General features: G+C 38.7%; 4 protein-coding genes across 4 annotated transcripts in view; 2 read left to right on the forward strand and 2 right to left on the reverse strand.

Moving 5' to 3' along the window:
• Positions 1-7023, forward strand: part of LOC131879452 (neuroendocrine convertase 1-like) — a gene marked incomplete in the record, with an annotated part of 7412 nt that extends 389 nt beyond the window's left edge. Inside the window, 10 exon segments of the mRNA XM_059225780.1 lie at positions 2087-2233; positions 2297-2550; positions 2614-2716; positions 2809-2920; positions 3007-3107; positions 4545-4645; positions 6006-6224; positions 6297-6451; positions 6521-6654; positions 6713-7023. Of these exon segments, the coding sequence (XP_059081763.1) occupies positions 2087-2233; positions 2297-2550; positions 2614-2716; positions 2809-2920; positions 3007-3107; positions 4545-4645; positions 6006-6224; positions 6297-6451; positions 6521-6654; positions 6713-6931 (1545 nt within the window).
• Positions 7024-8164: 1141 nt separating this feature from the next.
• Positions 8165-9674, forward strand: LOC131879408 (phospholipid scramblase 1-like). The gene is made up of 2 exons (XM_059225722.1): positions 8165-9092; positions 9159-9674. Exons 1-2 carry the CDS (start codon positions 8707-8709, stop codon positions 9469-9471), a joined length of 699 nt encoding a protein of 232 aa, XP_059081705.1. The 5' UTR covers positions 8165-8706; the 3' UTR covers positions 9472-9674.
• A 4298-nt stretch (positions 9675-13972) lies between these two features.
• On the reverse strand, positions 13973-14421 carry LOC131879409 (histone H2A). The gene has a single exon (XM_059225723.1). It carries the CDS (start codon positions 14392-14394, stop codon positions 14020-14022), a length of 375 nt encoding a protein of 124 aa, XP_059081706.1. The 5' UTR covers positions 14395-14421; the 3' UTR covers positions 13973-14019.
• Positions 14422-15371: 950 nt separating this feature from the next.
• Positions 15372-16601, reverse strand: LOC131879330 (histone H4). Its single transcript, XM_059225618.1, has one exon. It carries the CDS (start codon positions 16536-16538, stop codon positions 16227-16229), a length of 312 nt encoding a protein of 103 aa, XP_059081601.1. The 5' UTR covers positions 16539-16601; the 3' UTR covers positions 15372-16226.
• Positions 16602-16630: the final 29 nt, after the last annotated feature.

Consider the following 16630-nt stretch of genomic DNA (forward strand, 5'->3'; position numbering starts at 1 on the left):
GACTTTTTTTTTTTTAAAGTCTAAAAGTCCTTGTGGCGAAAATGTCTCATTGGATCCGTTATTTTCTACAATACTTGTGTTAGCATGTATCAAGTCTTTGCCCTTTCTGGGTTCAAGGAGTGCCATTCGAGGCGATGATCCTCAAGAAAGGGGTGGGGGGTGGGGAGACCTGGGATCGAACCCATAAACCAGAGCAGAACCCTGTTATATTGATACACTCATTTGAAATCACATTTATCACCATTTGAATATTGCTTAAGTTTTAAATGATAGTCTTTTTTTTTGCGATTCTCGGTCATGTCAACTCTTAAAGTGAATAAAAGTGTGTGCATAAATTTAATGCACACATATGGTTGAATAAGAGAATAAAATGGTTATAATTATAAAACACGACTAGAGTGTGATTTCACAGCAGAGATGACTAGAATTGGTTGCTTAAAGCGACCCCTTACAAAGAATTCACAATCCTCAGATCCCGGTCAAAAAGAAAATGATGAAATCGCTGGACTCTTTTTAAACAAATTTGAGTACCGTGAAAGCATTGCTTCCACTTAAAGATGGGCTAAAAACATAGCTGAAATATATATTGTCAAGTTGGCGTATATTGAAAATTGGTCAAGGAAGTTTAAGCAAGCAATTTTTTTCATGAGACCTGAGAGATTGATGCATTTAACAAATTAATGTTTTTTTTCTTGGATTGACCTGTAGTGTAATTGTAATTACAATTAAATTTTCATGTAATTACGGTTAATCACATTTGAACTCGGAGTAAGTGTAATCATTATTTCATACATTTTGCCAAATGTTATCGAGCTTTTTCAATTACAAAAATAATTTCATTCCCACCCACATGACACGTTTTCAAGTCAAGCACAGGCTTTTATTTCATTCTTAGATATACACCGCGGCTCAGTTCACGCAACCTTTTACTTGCAACCCTTTTCTGCGTGGTTTTGGATATGCTTTAGGCAAATTTCAGCGTTTTGAGAGACTTTTAGCAAGGAATTATCTGAAAAGATGACTGGATAGAATTTTCGTGCTTTTTCAAATACAAATCCAGTATGACATGAGATCAGGAAATGTGTGCAAAAAAACATTTTTTAAGAAAATATGAAGAAGACTGACACTATTAGCGCTATTCAGACGATGAAAATAAATCATAAGAATAAGCAAACAACAATTTCATACAGCCCCTGAGGACAAATTGCAAGCAAAGATAGAAAAAAAAATCAAGACAGGGTTCGTGAAAGATTTGCAAATGAGTTATAGATTTTTCTACAGGAGGAAATGAAAATGTCATTGAAAGTAGTTGAATTATAATTGAAAAGTAATTGCAATTTTAGTTGAACTAGTTTGAAAATAAAGGAATAGTAATTAACTACATATCAAACCCATGTATTTATAATTGTGATTAATTACATTTATAGAATAAGTGACAAAGGTCCCCCTAAAACTAAGTTTATAACTTTCTGAATTCTCTCAGAAACAATATTATTGATATAAGTTAAGTCTGATAGGTGGCATTTCTTCCCCATTTCTTGCCCAAAATAGAAAATTTAATTTTCTAAGATGTGTTAGATCTTAAACTTAAGAGCGTTTTAAGAGCCAGTGTGGTCTCTTCTTTTAGCTCCCACGATTCAATGAATGTATCGCTTCTTTTTGATCTGTTATAAGGGAGTTTGTCGCATGGTTGACGACCAATTGTTCTAACTCCTTATCGTATATAGAGTCTTAGATATATTGAAAAATGATTTGCAGTCTATTCGTCAGAGTGGGTTGTCCAAGTTATTGTGAGTTGGTCGTTTGTAAAATCATGTTATTTAATATGGTTTCCATTGGGTATGAGTTGTTTCTAACAAAAACCTTTAAAATCTTATGCATTTGTAGTGTTACTCTTAAGTGATAACACAATGGGCTAATGACTTCAAACTTCCTAAGCATCACACAAGAGGCTAATTTCAAAGTTCGTTTCCCACCATTTTTTCTTTTTTTCGCAATTTCCGGAAAAATCGGGAGTCCCAAAGCCGCTTAAGAACATACAAATTTATGTTTGATCAAAGAATTGCACACCATGCATTTCTTTCAGCAAGATACGCGTTCACGCTCGAGTCTACCCTCAATCAATTTGAATGTTTTACCCGTATTCGACATGGGAATCACGGGCAAAGGAATTCGAGTGTGCGTGTTGGACGACGGTTTGGAGCACACTCACGACGATCTACGGTTAAACTACGTAAGGCACCACTTTCCACAATAAATCGCCAGCAAGTTTTGATTTCCCCCCGTCATTGTCAAGGACCCAGATATTAGTTATGATTACAACAGTGGCTCCAAAGGTGATCCTGATCCAACGCCAAAATATCCGAGTGATCCCAATGGAGTGCCCAACTCACATGGAACTCGATGTGCTGGAGAAATTTCGATGACAGCTAATAACAGAAAATGTGGCGTAGGAATGGCATATAACTCGAAAATTGGAGGCATCCGCATGTTGGATGGCAAAATCAACGATCAAATTGAAGGCCTGTCATTGCAACATGCTTATGATAAGTAAAAAAGAGTCCAGGCTTTTGTGAAAACCAGTTGCAAGTTATGAGTATCATTTTGGAACAGGGTTGATATTTTCACCGCGAGTTGGGGACCAAGTGATGATGGAAAAACTGTAGAAGCCCCCGGACATTTAGCACAAGCGGCTTTATACAAGGGAGTTACAAAGGTAAAGGCTAATAATGGTTGTTTTTTTACCAGAAATGTGCATTTATGTGCCCTTTTAGCTTGGCATTGACTAAAATCTGCTACATTCTTTAGGGACGGAAAGGGCGAGGAATAATTTACGTTTGGGCCGCAGGAAACGGTGGAATGCATGATGATAATTGCAATTGTGATGGATACACTTCCAGTATTTATACGATTTCTATCGGTGAGCGTATTATTTTCTTTCAAAGATATGGTTATTTACCGTTCAATCATGGTAATTTATGCAAATAATTATCATCACGTTTTTAGGAAGTGCGAGTGAGCAAGGTCAGTTTCCATGGTATGGAGAAAAATGCTCTAGTACAATGGCATCCACGTATTCGAGTGGAGCATACACAGACCAAAAAATTGTGAGTAATGGAAATTTTCACTAACAAAAATGTTATCAATGAAGAATCTATTTAGCTTTTCAAACCTTTTCTCCAAAACCCACAAGTAAACACAATCAAAACTGGGTAAATGTCAGGATGACAGAGTTTTCCCTGATATTGTTATGGAAGTCTTTGAATGTGCCACAGTGCCTTATACAATGCAGAAATGCTTATGTGCTCTCGAGAATCTTCAATATTTTGTGTGTTTTCGCGTTTGATGTCAGTGACTGATGAAAAAAGTATGATATGTTACTTAAAACGCTCTTAATGACATATTAGGAAACGTGTCTAATCAACCGAAATCATGTACAGGGCGTCCAGAATTTGAACTCCTTCCTTGAACTAACACGTTTTTTCCTTTGTGTCTTCCACAAATGACTCAAATGAAAGGCTTAGGACTAATTACTGCAAAGTAGTCAGCTGCATAACAACAAAAATAAGCCACCAGTTTCTGATTAGCATTATGTTCAAATTAGAATGCTTCTTTAAATCCGGTCTTTGGTTGCGGAGCCTGTGCGATGTATAGGCTTTGAGAGCAAAATGACATGCCTGTTCTCAGGGCCGAAATTACTTGCCTTTTGGGACGAAGATCGAAACCCTAACACGTTATAAAGGAAAGTCATATGGCCTGGCAAATTCCCAGATTATATGCAACAGTTAAGATATGAGTGTTCTTCCACAAGGAGCTAGTTACTTCTGCGCTATTGAAAACAATGTACATGCTTAAACAAAACGTTAAAATTGGTGAAGACAGATTCCATAAAAATGAAAATAGAGGGATCAATCGTAACCAATGATTGTATCAATCTAAATGCATCTACATATATCAATCAAAAAAGCAACAGACATAAAGAAGTAACTCAGTTTTGCGCCTCCCTGTTCATGGTCTTGATTGAATATTTTATTGACCAATATCCCATTCTGTGCTTAAAGCGACATCTGTACATGCTTAACTTTTTTCATTGCATGAACTCTATATGAAAAACATGTCGGTTGGTTCTGGTGCTACAATGGGTTACTGAAATTACCAGTCCTACAAAGATAACACTTATATCATCAATCAGAAAGCTTTCAATTTGCTCATTTTTTCTTAGCCCTTAACTCACACGCACTTTATTACGATTGTTTTTCTTTGACACCTGACTTTATGCAAAGAAGAGTAATGCAAGAAAGAAAATTTAGACCCGAATTTGCGTCCACCCAGTATTAGGCCAAAATAATGTATCAGACTAGTTTAAACGACAAAATGCAACAACTTTTTTTGGATAAACCGTAAAATAACAAGGAGAAAGTCAAAGGGATTCAAGCTCAAGCTGTGCTTCCTTGATCCCTGGCCATGTTTAGTTCCATCAACTGGTTTGCATTTGAGATTGCAATCAAGTCAATATTTGAATTCATAAATGTTTTCAACCAAAGGCTACCACGGATACCAACAACACTTGCACAGTTGGTCACACCGGAACTTCAGCCGCAGCGCCCCTGGCGGCTGGAATTATTGCTTTAGCACTGGAAGCAAAGTAAGCAAAGACAAATCTATTTTAACAACACTATGACATTTCAATATATGGGGGCGTTTGGGTAAGCTCTGGTAGGTTCGCTTGTTTGCTAGAAACAGAGATGCAAATTTGGAGCTTCAAACACGGTATTGAGAGGCTGACCATTCTTTTGCGGTTTTATGAGGAAAGGTCTGATTCGTTAAAGCTAGTTTGAAGCGGCAAACTTGCGTGACTGGCAGACACATTTGCTTGGCCGCACCACAGCTTGTCTAATCGTTCGAAAAGGGTGTCCCAAAACTTCTTCAACGGTCTCAAAGCCATGATAAAACATCGTTTAAAGTGTCTCTTTGTTGGCCAATTATCTACTGCTATAACTTCCATGAGATTAAATCTCGGCCGTGATTGTCATTGTATTTCTTGGAATCAAATTATTGAGATATTCCTCATTTCCTTCAAACCATGCTTTCTTTGGTTTCTTATCCAGCTTTGAATTAGCAATTGATGGCATTGTTGATATCAATTTCAGGGATTGCTTTGCAGAGATTTAAATCTGATGTAATTCGGAACTATTCTCCTTTTGCGGTAAACCTTTTAAAATATTTGCAGCAATATCAATGTGAGAATTTAGAAACATGACTTGGAGTGTTCCCCGGAATGGAAATTTTTATTGTCTATATAGAACCATTCGCCACTTGTTTTTTAAATACTAGAACCCTTCTTCAAGTTTATTGCACATATAGTACCAGGGCAGTAGTAACGAAATTCCAAGCAACGAAGCTAAAGTAATGGTTGTTATTCTCTAAAAAGGAACTATAACCCCCATACATTTAAAAAATGGTGCTATTGCATCGACCCAAAAGACGTTATGCGTAACTTTTTCGACCTCTATAACGGCTTTCGTTTTGATCGCTTTTCTCCTAACAATGAAAAGGAACTTGAAACTTTTGGGGCAAACATCCCATCATCAATAAGTTACAATGACTTTTAGGCAAAGTTGATCTTGTTCGATTTTGCTTTAAGACACATTTTGGTACGTTTCCCATTTGTACATTTGGCATTTTTTTGAGGAAAATGCCCAATGCAGAAGTATGGCCATGATGGGAAAGTAGTCCTGAAATAATGGCCATCTAAATCTTAGGAGGTAGAACCGATACTAGTAACGCCATTGCATTTTTGTGACGCGGTATGGTTGAGAAATGAATCAATCATTTTGGTACATTTATATATCTTTGAAAATCGATTTTTTTGGTCTTATCCTACGGGTGTCATTTTTTAACGTTTAAGAACCAGCAATAACTTTTGGAACACCCTATGTATACATTATACATTCAAACACCTGATTGATTTGAGTTTAGCCATGTCTCCTTTAATCATTTTCAAGCCCTACATTAACTTGGAGAGATGTTCAACATTTGGTAGTGCTCACCTCCTCAACCAAAGTTTTGGAAGAAAACCAAGGATGGCAAGTGAATGGTGCCGGACTGAAATACAACTCCAGGTTCGGATTTGGTGTCATGGATGCATATCAATTTGTTCGAACCGCCATGAACTGGACTTTGGTGCCTGAGGCAGTGAGTCAAGATTTTGATTGCTTACCCATGTGAGAGACACAGGTTTTTTAATGGCAAGAACAGAGATTCGTGTATGCCAATTTACGTTCTTGTGGTTTCAGGACAAGCCAAAATCTTGAAACAAACCACCCAATAGAGATCACCTTCGAAGTCCCAGAGAGTGCCCAAGTCCGATTCCTGGAGCATGTTGAGGTATCATTGAGCATCCAATACCCGGTTAGAGGAGTTCTGCAAATTGCCTTAATCTCTCCGTCTGGTAACAAACAAAATGCTTCCAATATTTAGAACTCACAGGGTTATTTTGGCCAGAACTTCTGGTTTTTAGGAAGTATAAGTCAATTGCTTACTTTGAGACCCGAGGACAAATCTGATGCTGGTTTCAAAAAGTGGAAGTTCATGTCCGTACACTTTTGGGGTGAAAACCCGTGGGGTTCTTGGAAGTTGTACATCGTGGATAAGGTCAGATTCAAGACGAATGAGCGGTAAATTTTGTCTAACATGAACACCTTGAATGCAGGTGTCAAAAGAAGCTTTATCGGGGACGGTTTCCAAACCCAAGCTCCGCCTTTACGGTTCCAAATCGGCACCCTTGGCCATGAACGATCTGGAAAGAAGTCCAAGGACACGGAAAATGGAGACTTTAAACCGGTCTAAGAAGAGGAAGGAAATACCAATATTTATTAATGATATTTTCAAGGACGATGACGACACCAATAAAAACGGTGAAGAATCATGATAATGAAGGACAAACACGGGCATGATAAAACATGCATACAGACTGATATCCCACTATTGAACTGCAAATACATTGTGCTTTATATTTTGCTACATGTGAATTTCAACAGTAACGTTATTGAGCGAATGAAGAATTTGTTTCAGAAACTTGTTTCAGGTTTTGTACACAATGGCATTCAAAGTCGGAGATTCTGCATACTAAAGGGCTTATTTCAACTTCTGGACAGTCTGACAGACCACGCTGTCTAGGAAGAAGTCACACCAAACTGCCATATGTACGAGAATTTATTTGCCATGAGGGAAAAAATGATTAGCCCATTATTTCACCGAGTCACTAACTAATGATCAAAGATGAAATTCTGAAATAGTTTTTCCACAGGTAACATATGAATCAAACTTTGGCAGCGTATATGCAATATGCGCTAGCTCAAAAAAGCTAAGAAAGCGCCTCTGACGGACAAAATACATTGTATACCAAAAGTTAAAGCAAACTTAACATTGTTAGGGAGACAAAGTCTCGATTTCCACAAATTATTGTTTACTATTCAGAAAATTGGCAGATTGATAAGATACATGAGAAATATTAGATGTATTGTGTGTGGAGTACTCTGTTCAACTTGGACAAGAGTTACACTGGATTCGAAAGTTCCCTTCGCTATATATTAAGTGTGGACCTTTTCCCCTACTACTTCACATCTTTTCTATATACATGTTGATAATCTAAATGCATATAGTCTGTAAATACTCAAAATAAACAATAATATCATGTTACACATTATACTATACTATAATCTAATCTAATTTCCTTACCGCCTTAGCCATTTTCTTCCTTTATGTGTTGTTGCATAAAGTTAAGCAGTCACCTTTACAGCTTTTTTGTTACTTTACTCAATGAATGATATTAGAAAGAGTCGTAATGAGGATTATCATACTTCATCTTTGTAGCTTCTCCATCTCTCTTACTATCCCCTTATTATGTGGGTCTAAGAGAGACTGGAAAAATCCCCATCGTAAAAATAGCGATTGCTCCTTCCTTCAAAATTTTGAAATGCACCCTCGTATCAAATGTTTTCCGAGAAATATCAGCCCTTAAAAAGGTTGGGTGAATCTTGTTCACGTCAAGCCCTCTCCTTCGGAAACGCACCGTGTTTAGTCAGCAGCTGAGCTCCGTCCAGTTCGGCGAGAGCTCTATCGAAAACTGTTCTACTTAAGCCAACCTGCCGTTGGTGAGCTGCGTCAAGGAGTGTGGCCTCTCCTTTGCGTAGTGATAGATTGCCATGTTGAATCCGGTTGCGAAAACCGAATATGCTCCACACAATTAGTTCAATGTTTCTTCATCATGAAATAAGTGATGATCATTGCCACCATTGATGCCAACTCTTATGTAGAAACAGCATACCGTTCCGAGAATCTGATTACAGCAGAGCTCTAGGAGGTACAGCTTGGCCAACATTCCTTTCCCTCTCAGCCACTCACTCAAACACTACAAACGTCATGTATGATGCTACATGTGTCTTCATTCAACAAAGATCCGCGTCCATTTCTTAATTTCTTTAGTGACCATTGAGTGTCAAAGACACGTATGACAAATATAATTGGTGTCTCCATTAGATGCTCGTTCAAGAGCACCAACGTTTCATGTGTCGCTCATTCGGACACGTTCTGAATAAGGAGACCTCATTTGAAGCAGTTCATTTCTTGTGATTGTGGCGCAGCATTTCCGGTCATAAAGAAATTAACATTGGTAGGGACGTTCAAGAGTGCTAGTCCATCATTATGATGCAACCAATAACGACTCAGCCAGGTGGACCGCCCATGGGCATGGTCCCTTTAAATGTTCCCCCGGGCTTGGAATATCTCACCCAACTGGATATGCTCCTAGTGAAACAAAAGTTCGAGGGCTTGGAAGCCTTTCTGGGGTTTGAGACGCAAAACAAGTACTCCATCCGCAATTCCATGGGTCAAGATGTTTACAAGGCCAAAGAAGATTCGGATTGCTGCTCCAGGATGATGTGTGGCAATATCCGGCCGTTCTCAGTCTTCGTCAAGGATTTTCAGGATCAAGAGGTCATGGTCTTTTCTCGACCTTTCAATTGCTGCCTCCAATCCATTGAAGTACAATCGCCCCCTGGAACAGTCATAGGTTCCATTCAACAAGAATGGTAGGTCAGACTAATACCTCCAGAACTGGAAGTTCATTACATTTTGCTTCTTAATGCTCTTTTCAGTACCCTGTGCAGTTCCGAGTTCATCGTTTATGACCAAAGTGACAACCCGACCTTACGAATTAGTGGACCAGCCTCTTGCTTTGCCTTCAGTTTGTGTGGGGATGTGGAATTCCAGGTCTTGACCGGAGATGGTAGTACCGAAATTGGAAAGATCACCAAGCAATGGTCCGGGTTCCTACGGGAAGGATTCACGGATGCTGACAACTTTGGGATCTCATTTCCCATCGATTTAGATGTACGAATGAAAGCTACTTTATTGGGTGCACTTTTTCTGATTGATTTCATGTTTTTTGAAAAGAGCTCCAACGATTGATTTGTCAGAGCATGTTGCGTAAATTCATGTTTTCCTCTTCATGTCACTACCTTCATTACATTCCAAATATTCAGCTTCAACTTAACGTAATCTCAGATTTATATGTTTGATCTACAATCATAATTTCTTGCCCATGAAACGTGACGATATTATAGCTTACCGTTGAATTCCTTCCATTATTAAAAGGTATTTCTGTCGTGCGACTTTGATGTGTAAATTTTAGGTTCCTTTTTAGTTGCACTAAAGCTGATCTAAAACGTTTTTTTGCAAACAAAAGTAAAGAATTTTCGTTTAGTTCACACTAGATCTGGTTATCAAAGGTGATGGTTGTACATCAGTACATTAATATACGGATTACATGAAACTCTTTGAAGAAACTTTTACTGATTAATTCACCATGAGGACAGGGGTCCGAGCCCAATTTTTTAGACCTCGATCGCATACGGTTTTGGGTCGCCCCGATCTCGGAGTCAGTTTTGCTTGAGCGCAGTCCAGAATTATTTCGGTTCGTGTGTACCCTTCTCCCTGACTGAAAGCAAAAAAGTTTAATGCGCCAATACCAAAATGATCGGAAGGTTTCGACAAAGAACGAAAAACTTATAGCTCGATCCCGCGAAAAAATTACTTTTCAAACGCCGAACTCGTTCCCAGATCAAGGCGTAACGTCGATCTCAATGAGAATCAAGCGAGGCAGCTCTCCGTCGATCTTTTCTGAGCACCAACTTCAGACGCTTTACTTCCATACATACCATTTGGTTGTAATTGCAAGACACATATGCGTCATTTTCGAATAAGCTGAGGCACAATGAATAAGAGGCTGCTTGTTGGGACCTTTTTAGGTTACAAAAAGTAGTCACGCTCCACCTAATGATGTTCAAACTTGGAACATTTCATTTTTATTCACGCAACTTTCCCTCTTTTTTGACGCACATTAAACATTTTATGAGGCAAATTGTTAACAATCAGCAAAATGTTTATTTCGTCCTAAGATCATAAAAGCAGTAACATTGAAGAGTAAAAATTGAGTTTGTTGTGGGTTTTTTATAGCAACTGAATCGGAGACTAGATAGTGCATCTCTAGCTGATGGAAAGCAGCGCCTCTACAATCAGACACTATACCCCCAGTAGACGGTCAGCTGACATTCATTCGCTCTGAAAACTAGTCGGCCTGGCTAACTCTCATCGCACTCTCTACGAGTTGCTTCCTCTATGCTAAGATCGTGATCGGGAATGGCCCGCCTTATTGAAAAACGCTCGTTAGGTTTCATTCTTACTCATGTGTAAGTACTTTCTAAACTTTGATATTCATGTTATAGCACTGACGCTCAATTAAAAATATCGTGAATGGTAAAACTGGTCAACAAGTATAATTTTCATCATCTTGTTTTCAAATTTGCGCTTTTCAAGACCACGCAAATTTATTTTTACAAAACCGCTTCATCCGTTTAGGAGGAAAACGACATTTTAATAAAGATCAATTGAGGTTGCACATTCAGGAAAATATTGTTCCGTGAGTAAGATTGCTCAAGAAAACTGAATATTCCAAGGGTGAGCTATTTCAAAATAAGTAAAAAGACAGTGGAAATGGTGAAATCCAGTTAAAAGGCATAATTTTCCGATGCTCAACTGACGTCTCATATTTTATGGACTTTGTGACAAAAGAATGGCGGTCCAATTGAGTATTGATGGAACATCTTCCTAGATGTATGCTCTTATCACTGACTTGCTTATGACTCGTCAACAGTCACTCTTAGTAAGCAAGTCGATGGAGACAATGACATTACGGATGAGAAAGACGCCCAAGTTCTGTCGGAGCCCCGTCCTGGATCTTGGATTTGACAAACCAAATTCTATGAATTCGTACTAACTTCGGTCCTAAGACTCATTGGTTCTTATCAAATACGGCAATATTGATACAATCCCACCCGGTTGACATTTGGCCCCAAAACTCCATCTGTGAGAGCGTTATGCCAAACTTTCCACAACATCTCGGTTTTGGCTTTCCTAAAATATGAAATGATTCAGAGACGAAGTCCCAATAATGAAATTTGAAAACTTGAACGTCCCTGGGAAATTTTAGGCTAGCCAAAATATAGATCTCGAATTTCCCAAAACCGAAGAACTATCTTTAAAAGCTGAACCTCATACGAAAAATTCATCCGACTTTTTTTCTCTAAAACAGCACTAGTGATTGGGATGTGAGGCTCCAATCGCGACAATGGTTAAAGTTATTTTCCAAGAATATCTTCCATTTCTGCCTTTAAAGCAGAAACTTTAGATGAAACAAGCTTCAAATCACAAAATTAAGTCACGGTGGTTCCCACTACACTTGAAAAGATTATGCTCAAATGCCAAGACTTCTAGTTGCGTTTTTCATTATTTAAACAACACAAGGACGAACTTTGAAAACCGTGCATCATTAAGATTAGCTCTTATAAGTATATAAATCAACTAAAATCCTATTAGAAGATCGTATTTTTTAAATCATTATTAAAAGACATGGTGAGCATTCTTAGTTACGCCTTAAATCAAAATTTCATAAAAATCCATGGAACAGACTCTGACATATTACCTTTCAAAAGTTGTAATTTGCACCGAATTTGGCTGCAAAATGCTCTGGTTATACCTTATAGAAATTGCCAAAAAATATAATATGCTTTTTCAATGTCCTAAAAATAAATAAAAATGCTCCACTTTTCAAAAGTATGCAGAAAAAAAGAAAAAAATACTTTATAATATCACTTAAAAATTACTTAAAATAAACAATTCGTAGCTATAACATCATAATCGTTAACCATGAGTTCATTTGCTTGTGATCTTGAAGTTTAAGGCATTTTTATTACAATTTGATGAATAAGTTTTTGGTGCGTAGAAAATAATCTGAGCAAAAAGTGACAGATTTGAAAATTCAACTGGCAAATGTATCCTTGTCAAATATCAACCACATGATTGGCTAGTCTAGCTTTCCAAGTTTAAGAAAAGGAATTGGAAATTTCAAATCCTGAGTAGATTTTAGGTGCCAATAATAATGAATTTTCGGTTTTAGGGAAATATTTATGAACATGAAAGAATATCATTTATTTTCATCCTATCATAAAAGCACATCATTTGTTTTTTGCAATTAACTAAAGTAGGTTTATGTCATTTTTCGACCTATTTTACAGCAAAATACTACTTTCAAAGTGTAATAACTAAGCATCTGCAAAATAGTTATTGATGAAATTTTATGTCAGTGCATAACTAAGAGTTCTGATAACATTGTTTGACTAGGCTTTGCACAACGATACCTGAAAATGTAGTTTAATTGCATTAATATACAAATATGAGCTACTTGATGAGATGCTTATTGAACAAAAATTGTTTCTTTTGTTTCTTTGGCAAAGAAAATGGCAACTAGAAGTCTTGGCATTTGCGCAAGCACTTAATCAGGAATTATAACCACCGTGAAGTTAAAATGCACGTTTTATATTGGCATATATGAACTAATGACAGAGCTTTTGAAAAACTTGCGAACCACTGAATAAATTGAGGCAAAGTATACACATTCTTTCATTGTCCGCTTCAAATTAATGGGCGTCCCTTTTACACTATATGTAAGTTCACGAGCTCACTTTTCAATACGTCAAATCCGAGCATTTTCCTTTTCATTGAATGTTTGGTTATGAAATTAGAAGAAAAACAATAGCAAAAGTAACGGCTCATAAAGATTGCTCTAGCGCATCAACTGGGTGACCAAGGGAATTAAAATTATGATGGAATCAATTACATTCATGGATGAGTTTTCTCTGAAAGAAATTGTACAATCCGACGAAATCTCTATCACATGTATATGATCATTTTACAAATATAACTTGGTCCCCTTGCCGATTGACTCGTGCTTTTTTTGGTTTCTTTGCGGACACCTTCTGGTTTCACGTTAATGCTCGTGGGTGCTTCGTTATGGGCTCGGCCTGGCAGTTTTCCTAGCCTCTTGGGACCCCATGCCTAGAAACCCCTGGATTATACGTCAGGATGTTATACTTACTTCAAACAGGATGGTTGTTGAGCTGACCGGGATTTTGACTTGTTGGAAAACAAAACCCTCGACCAAATGTCCACTTTATGGCATTGGGATCATCACGTTGGTCAACTGCTCCTGGTTCCTTACACATCACGAGGCCATTCATGTAGCTTCCGGTAGCCTGGAACAACCTTTCCTGAACACTTAAATTTCCTCGAGATCCTGAAATGTATGTCACCAGCTTAATGAGCGGTAGTTCTTGATCAATGTTAACGTAACTTTGTCAACGGATGACTATATGAATGTGCTCAAAAGTTACCGACCGAATTTTTCGATGCCCATACATTTTGATAAGAGATATGTAAGCAATGTCATATTCATAGTGGGTACTCAACTTAGTACGTAGGGCATCCGGTAATGTTAAAGTGATATCAGTTATTCATGGTTAAATGAAAGTTCCACTATGCAGGGAAGTTTTTCGCTATCTTTGGAAGGAGAATGTTGGCCCTGAAAAGGGCCGGATATCAATGAAAACCAGTTGTCAGGTATTAAGCCTTCTTTTCGGTCTTCTTGGGGAGAAGCACGGCTTGGATGTTGGGAAGCACACCACCTTGGGCAATGGTCACACCGGACAAGAGCTTGTTCAACTCTTCGTCATTACGGATGGCCAATTGCAAGTGACGGGGGATGATGCGGGTCTTCTTGTTGTCACGGGCAGCATTGCCTGCCAACTCTAAGACCTCAGCCGCCAAGTATTCCATGACAGCAGCCAAATACACAGGGGCACCGGCACCCACACGCTCAGCATAATTTCCTTTACGGAGGAGACGATGAATACGTCCCACAGGGAATTGAAGACCAGCACGGTTGGAGCGGCTCTTCGCCTTTCCCTTCACTTTACCTCCTTTGCCTCGTCCGGACATGATTTCGCTTAGGTATTCTACGACGGTGGAATAACGATGGAGACCAGTAACTTCACCACCGTCTTTATAGGTTGATGGTTCTGCATCTGCCAACCATTCATAGAGCATACACAAACTTCCTCTCCTATGATTGGACTAATTTTGTGCTCATGCTCTGTGGACAGGTTTTACCGCGCAAACCCTGGTGGAATGGCGCGCACGGCCTCCCCAGCCGTTAGGCAGGATGGTTCTGCAGTCCGCATTTTTTTTGTTTGAGACGAGAACCAATGGTGGCTATCATAAATTTGGATGGAAAAGTATTTGGTCATTCATTGTCAATGTCATTCTGATCCCTTTTCATCAGGGCTTTGGTAAGGTGTTACTTTTTGGAACCGGTTTTTATCCTCCTCCCCAGGTTACAGTTAGTTACCATTCTATAAACGAGGGAAAAAGAAAAATGTGTAGTTTGCTAGCAGATTTTCTTTTAAATTCCGTCTTAAATACAATGACTTGCTTGCCCCTGGTCGGATCGGATCGGATCGGATCAAATAAACGATAACGGGAGTCTTCTGTTTCAATTCATTTTTACTAAACGTTAAAAAATTACATCAACGATTATTTTGCAGTTTTAGGGCCTCTTTTTCTGCCAAAGAAACGGTTAACGGTGAAGCGTTGTTATTTCTAAAAAGTATTGGTAACGGTCACAATAAGTAACGACAACGGTAAGGCGTTACTTTTTTCCGGTAACGGTTCAAGCTTTGCTTATCATCACCATGCCCCCATATCACCATGTTCAATCAAGTACCTGGAAAAGCAGCCAAACGAGCTGGCAAAACCTAAACTAACATCTCTAAGGGTGACAAGAAAAAGAACCGCAAACAATTCCTGATCAACCTAATTTTTGTCACCATCCAAAGAAAGAATGGTGAACAAGTCAGGCCTTCTCAAAAGTCTCTAAAATCTGAAGAATTCAACTTACTGTATATTGGGTTAATTTCCGTATCAAAAGACATCGAAAGAAATAATAGGCCCAGATTTAGATCTTACCCTACTGCAGGCGTTTTGAGATGTTGGGGTTGGTTGGATATTTGATCCCAAATTTCAACTTTTACATTAAATGCTGGATTACCAAGATTTCGTCAAACCCGTGATCCTCGGATCCTTTTAAAGTACACCTTTTCCAATAAAATAAATAGCTAAGACATATTTGGAAATACCATGTATAATGGAACACGTTCACACCCACAAATTTTGTATTTCAAAAAAGAGAAACCTAAAAGCTCTCCCAATTCATGAACAATTGATCGCATCTCTAATCAAAAGAAATCACTTCAATTGAGATGGTTGTGGTTCGAATTATGCATTCGAGTTACCATCCCTGCCTCATGGAGCCCGCATATTTCATTGGTTTACTCTTTATCTCTGGGAATGGATTTCAAATGTTCTGATATCATATCTCTGTTCAAGGGTGAAATCAATGATTGGTCAAACGTCTTGTGATGGACCGGCACGAGTTAAATTCATGGGTATAAAACATCGTGCATGTCTCATTCGGTTAAGGTTTTAAGTCGGAACACGACGACGTCGTTGTTACTAAGAATATAAGTGAATGAAGTGAGTGACACCAAGAGCCAAGCTTCAGCGCGTCCATTCAGAGACACCAATTGTAGTCGTTGAGAACATATATTGACACAATCAAGACCTGCCACATTACTAATGATTTAGTGAGTATAAGATTCAGGAAAACCATGGATTGAGCTAATTCTTTGTTATATCTTTCATGACAGTATTGGTGGCCCTGAAAAGGGCCGGTTGGTGGTATTTCTTTGGCTTTAACACTGCTGAGTGACAGCTTAACCGCCGAACCCGTAGAGGGTGCGACCTTGACGCTTCAGAGCATAGACCACATCCATAGCGGTGACAGTCTTCCTCTTGGCGTGTTCAGTGTAGGTAACAGCATCACGGATGACGTTTTCCAGGAAGACCTTCAGAACACCACGGGTCTCTTCATAGATCAAGCCAGAGATACGCTTTACGCCGCCACGGCGAGCCAATCGTCGGATGGCGGGCTTGGTGATGCCTTGGATATTATCACGCAACACTTTGCGATGCCGCTTTGCTCCTCCCTTGCCCAATCCTTTACCACCTTTGCCTCGTCCAGTCATGATGTATCAGTAATGGTTTCAATAGTGATGGTTTCTCGAAGGACCACCAAGTATTTATACAGCTGACAACAACGCTTGCTTCCAGGATTGTA

This window comes from Tigriopus californicus, chromosome 4 (genome assembly GCF_007210705.1).
Source record: "Tigriopus californicus strain San Diego chromosome 4, Tcal_SD_v2.1, whole genome shotgun sequence".
Classification (NCBI taxonomy): Eukaryota; Metazoa; Arthropoda; class Copepoda; order Harpacticoida; family Harpacticidae; genus Tigriopus; species Tigriopus californicus.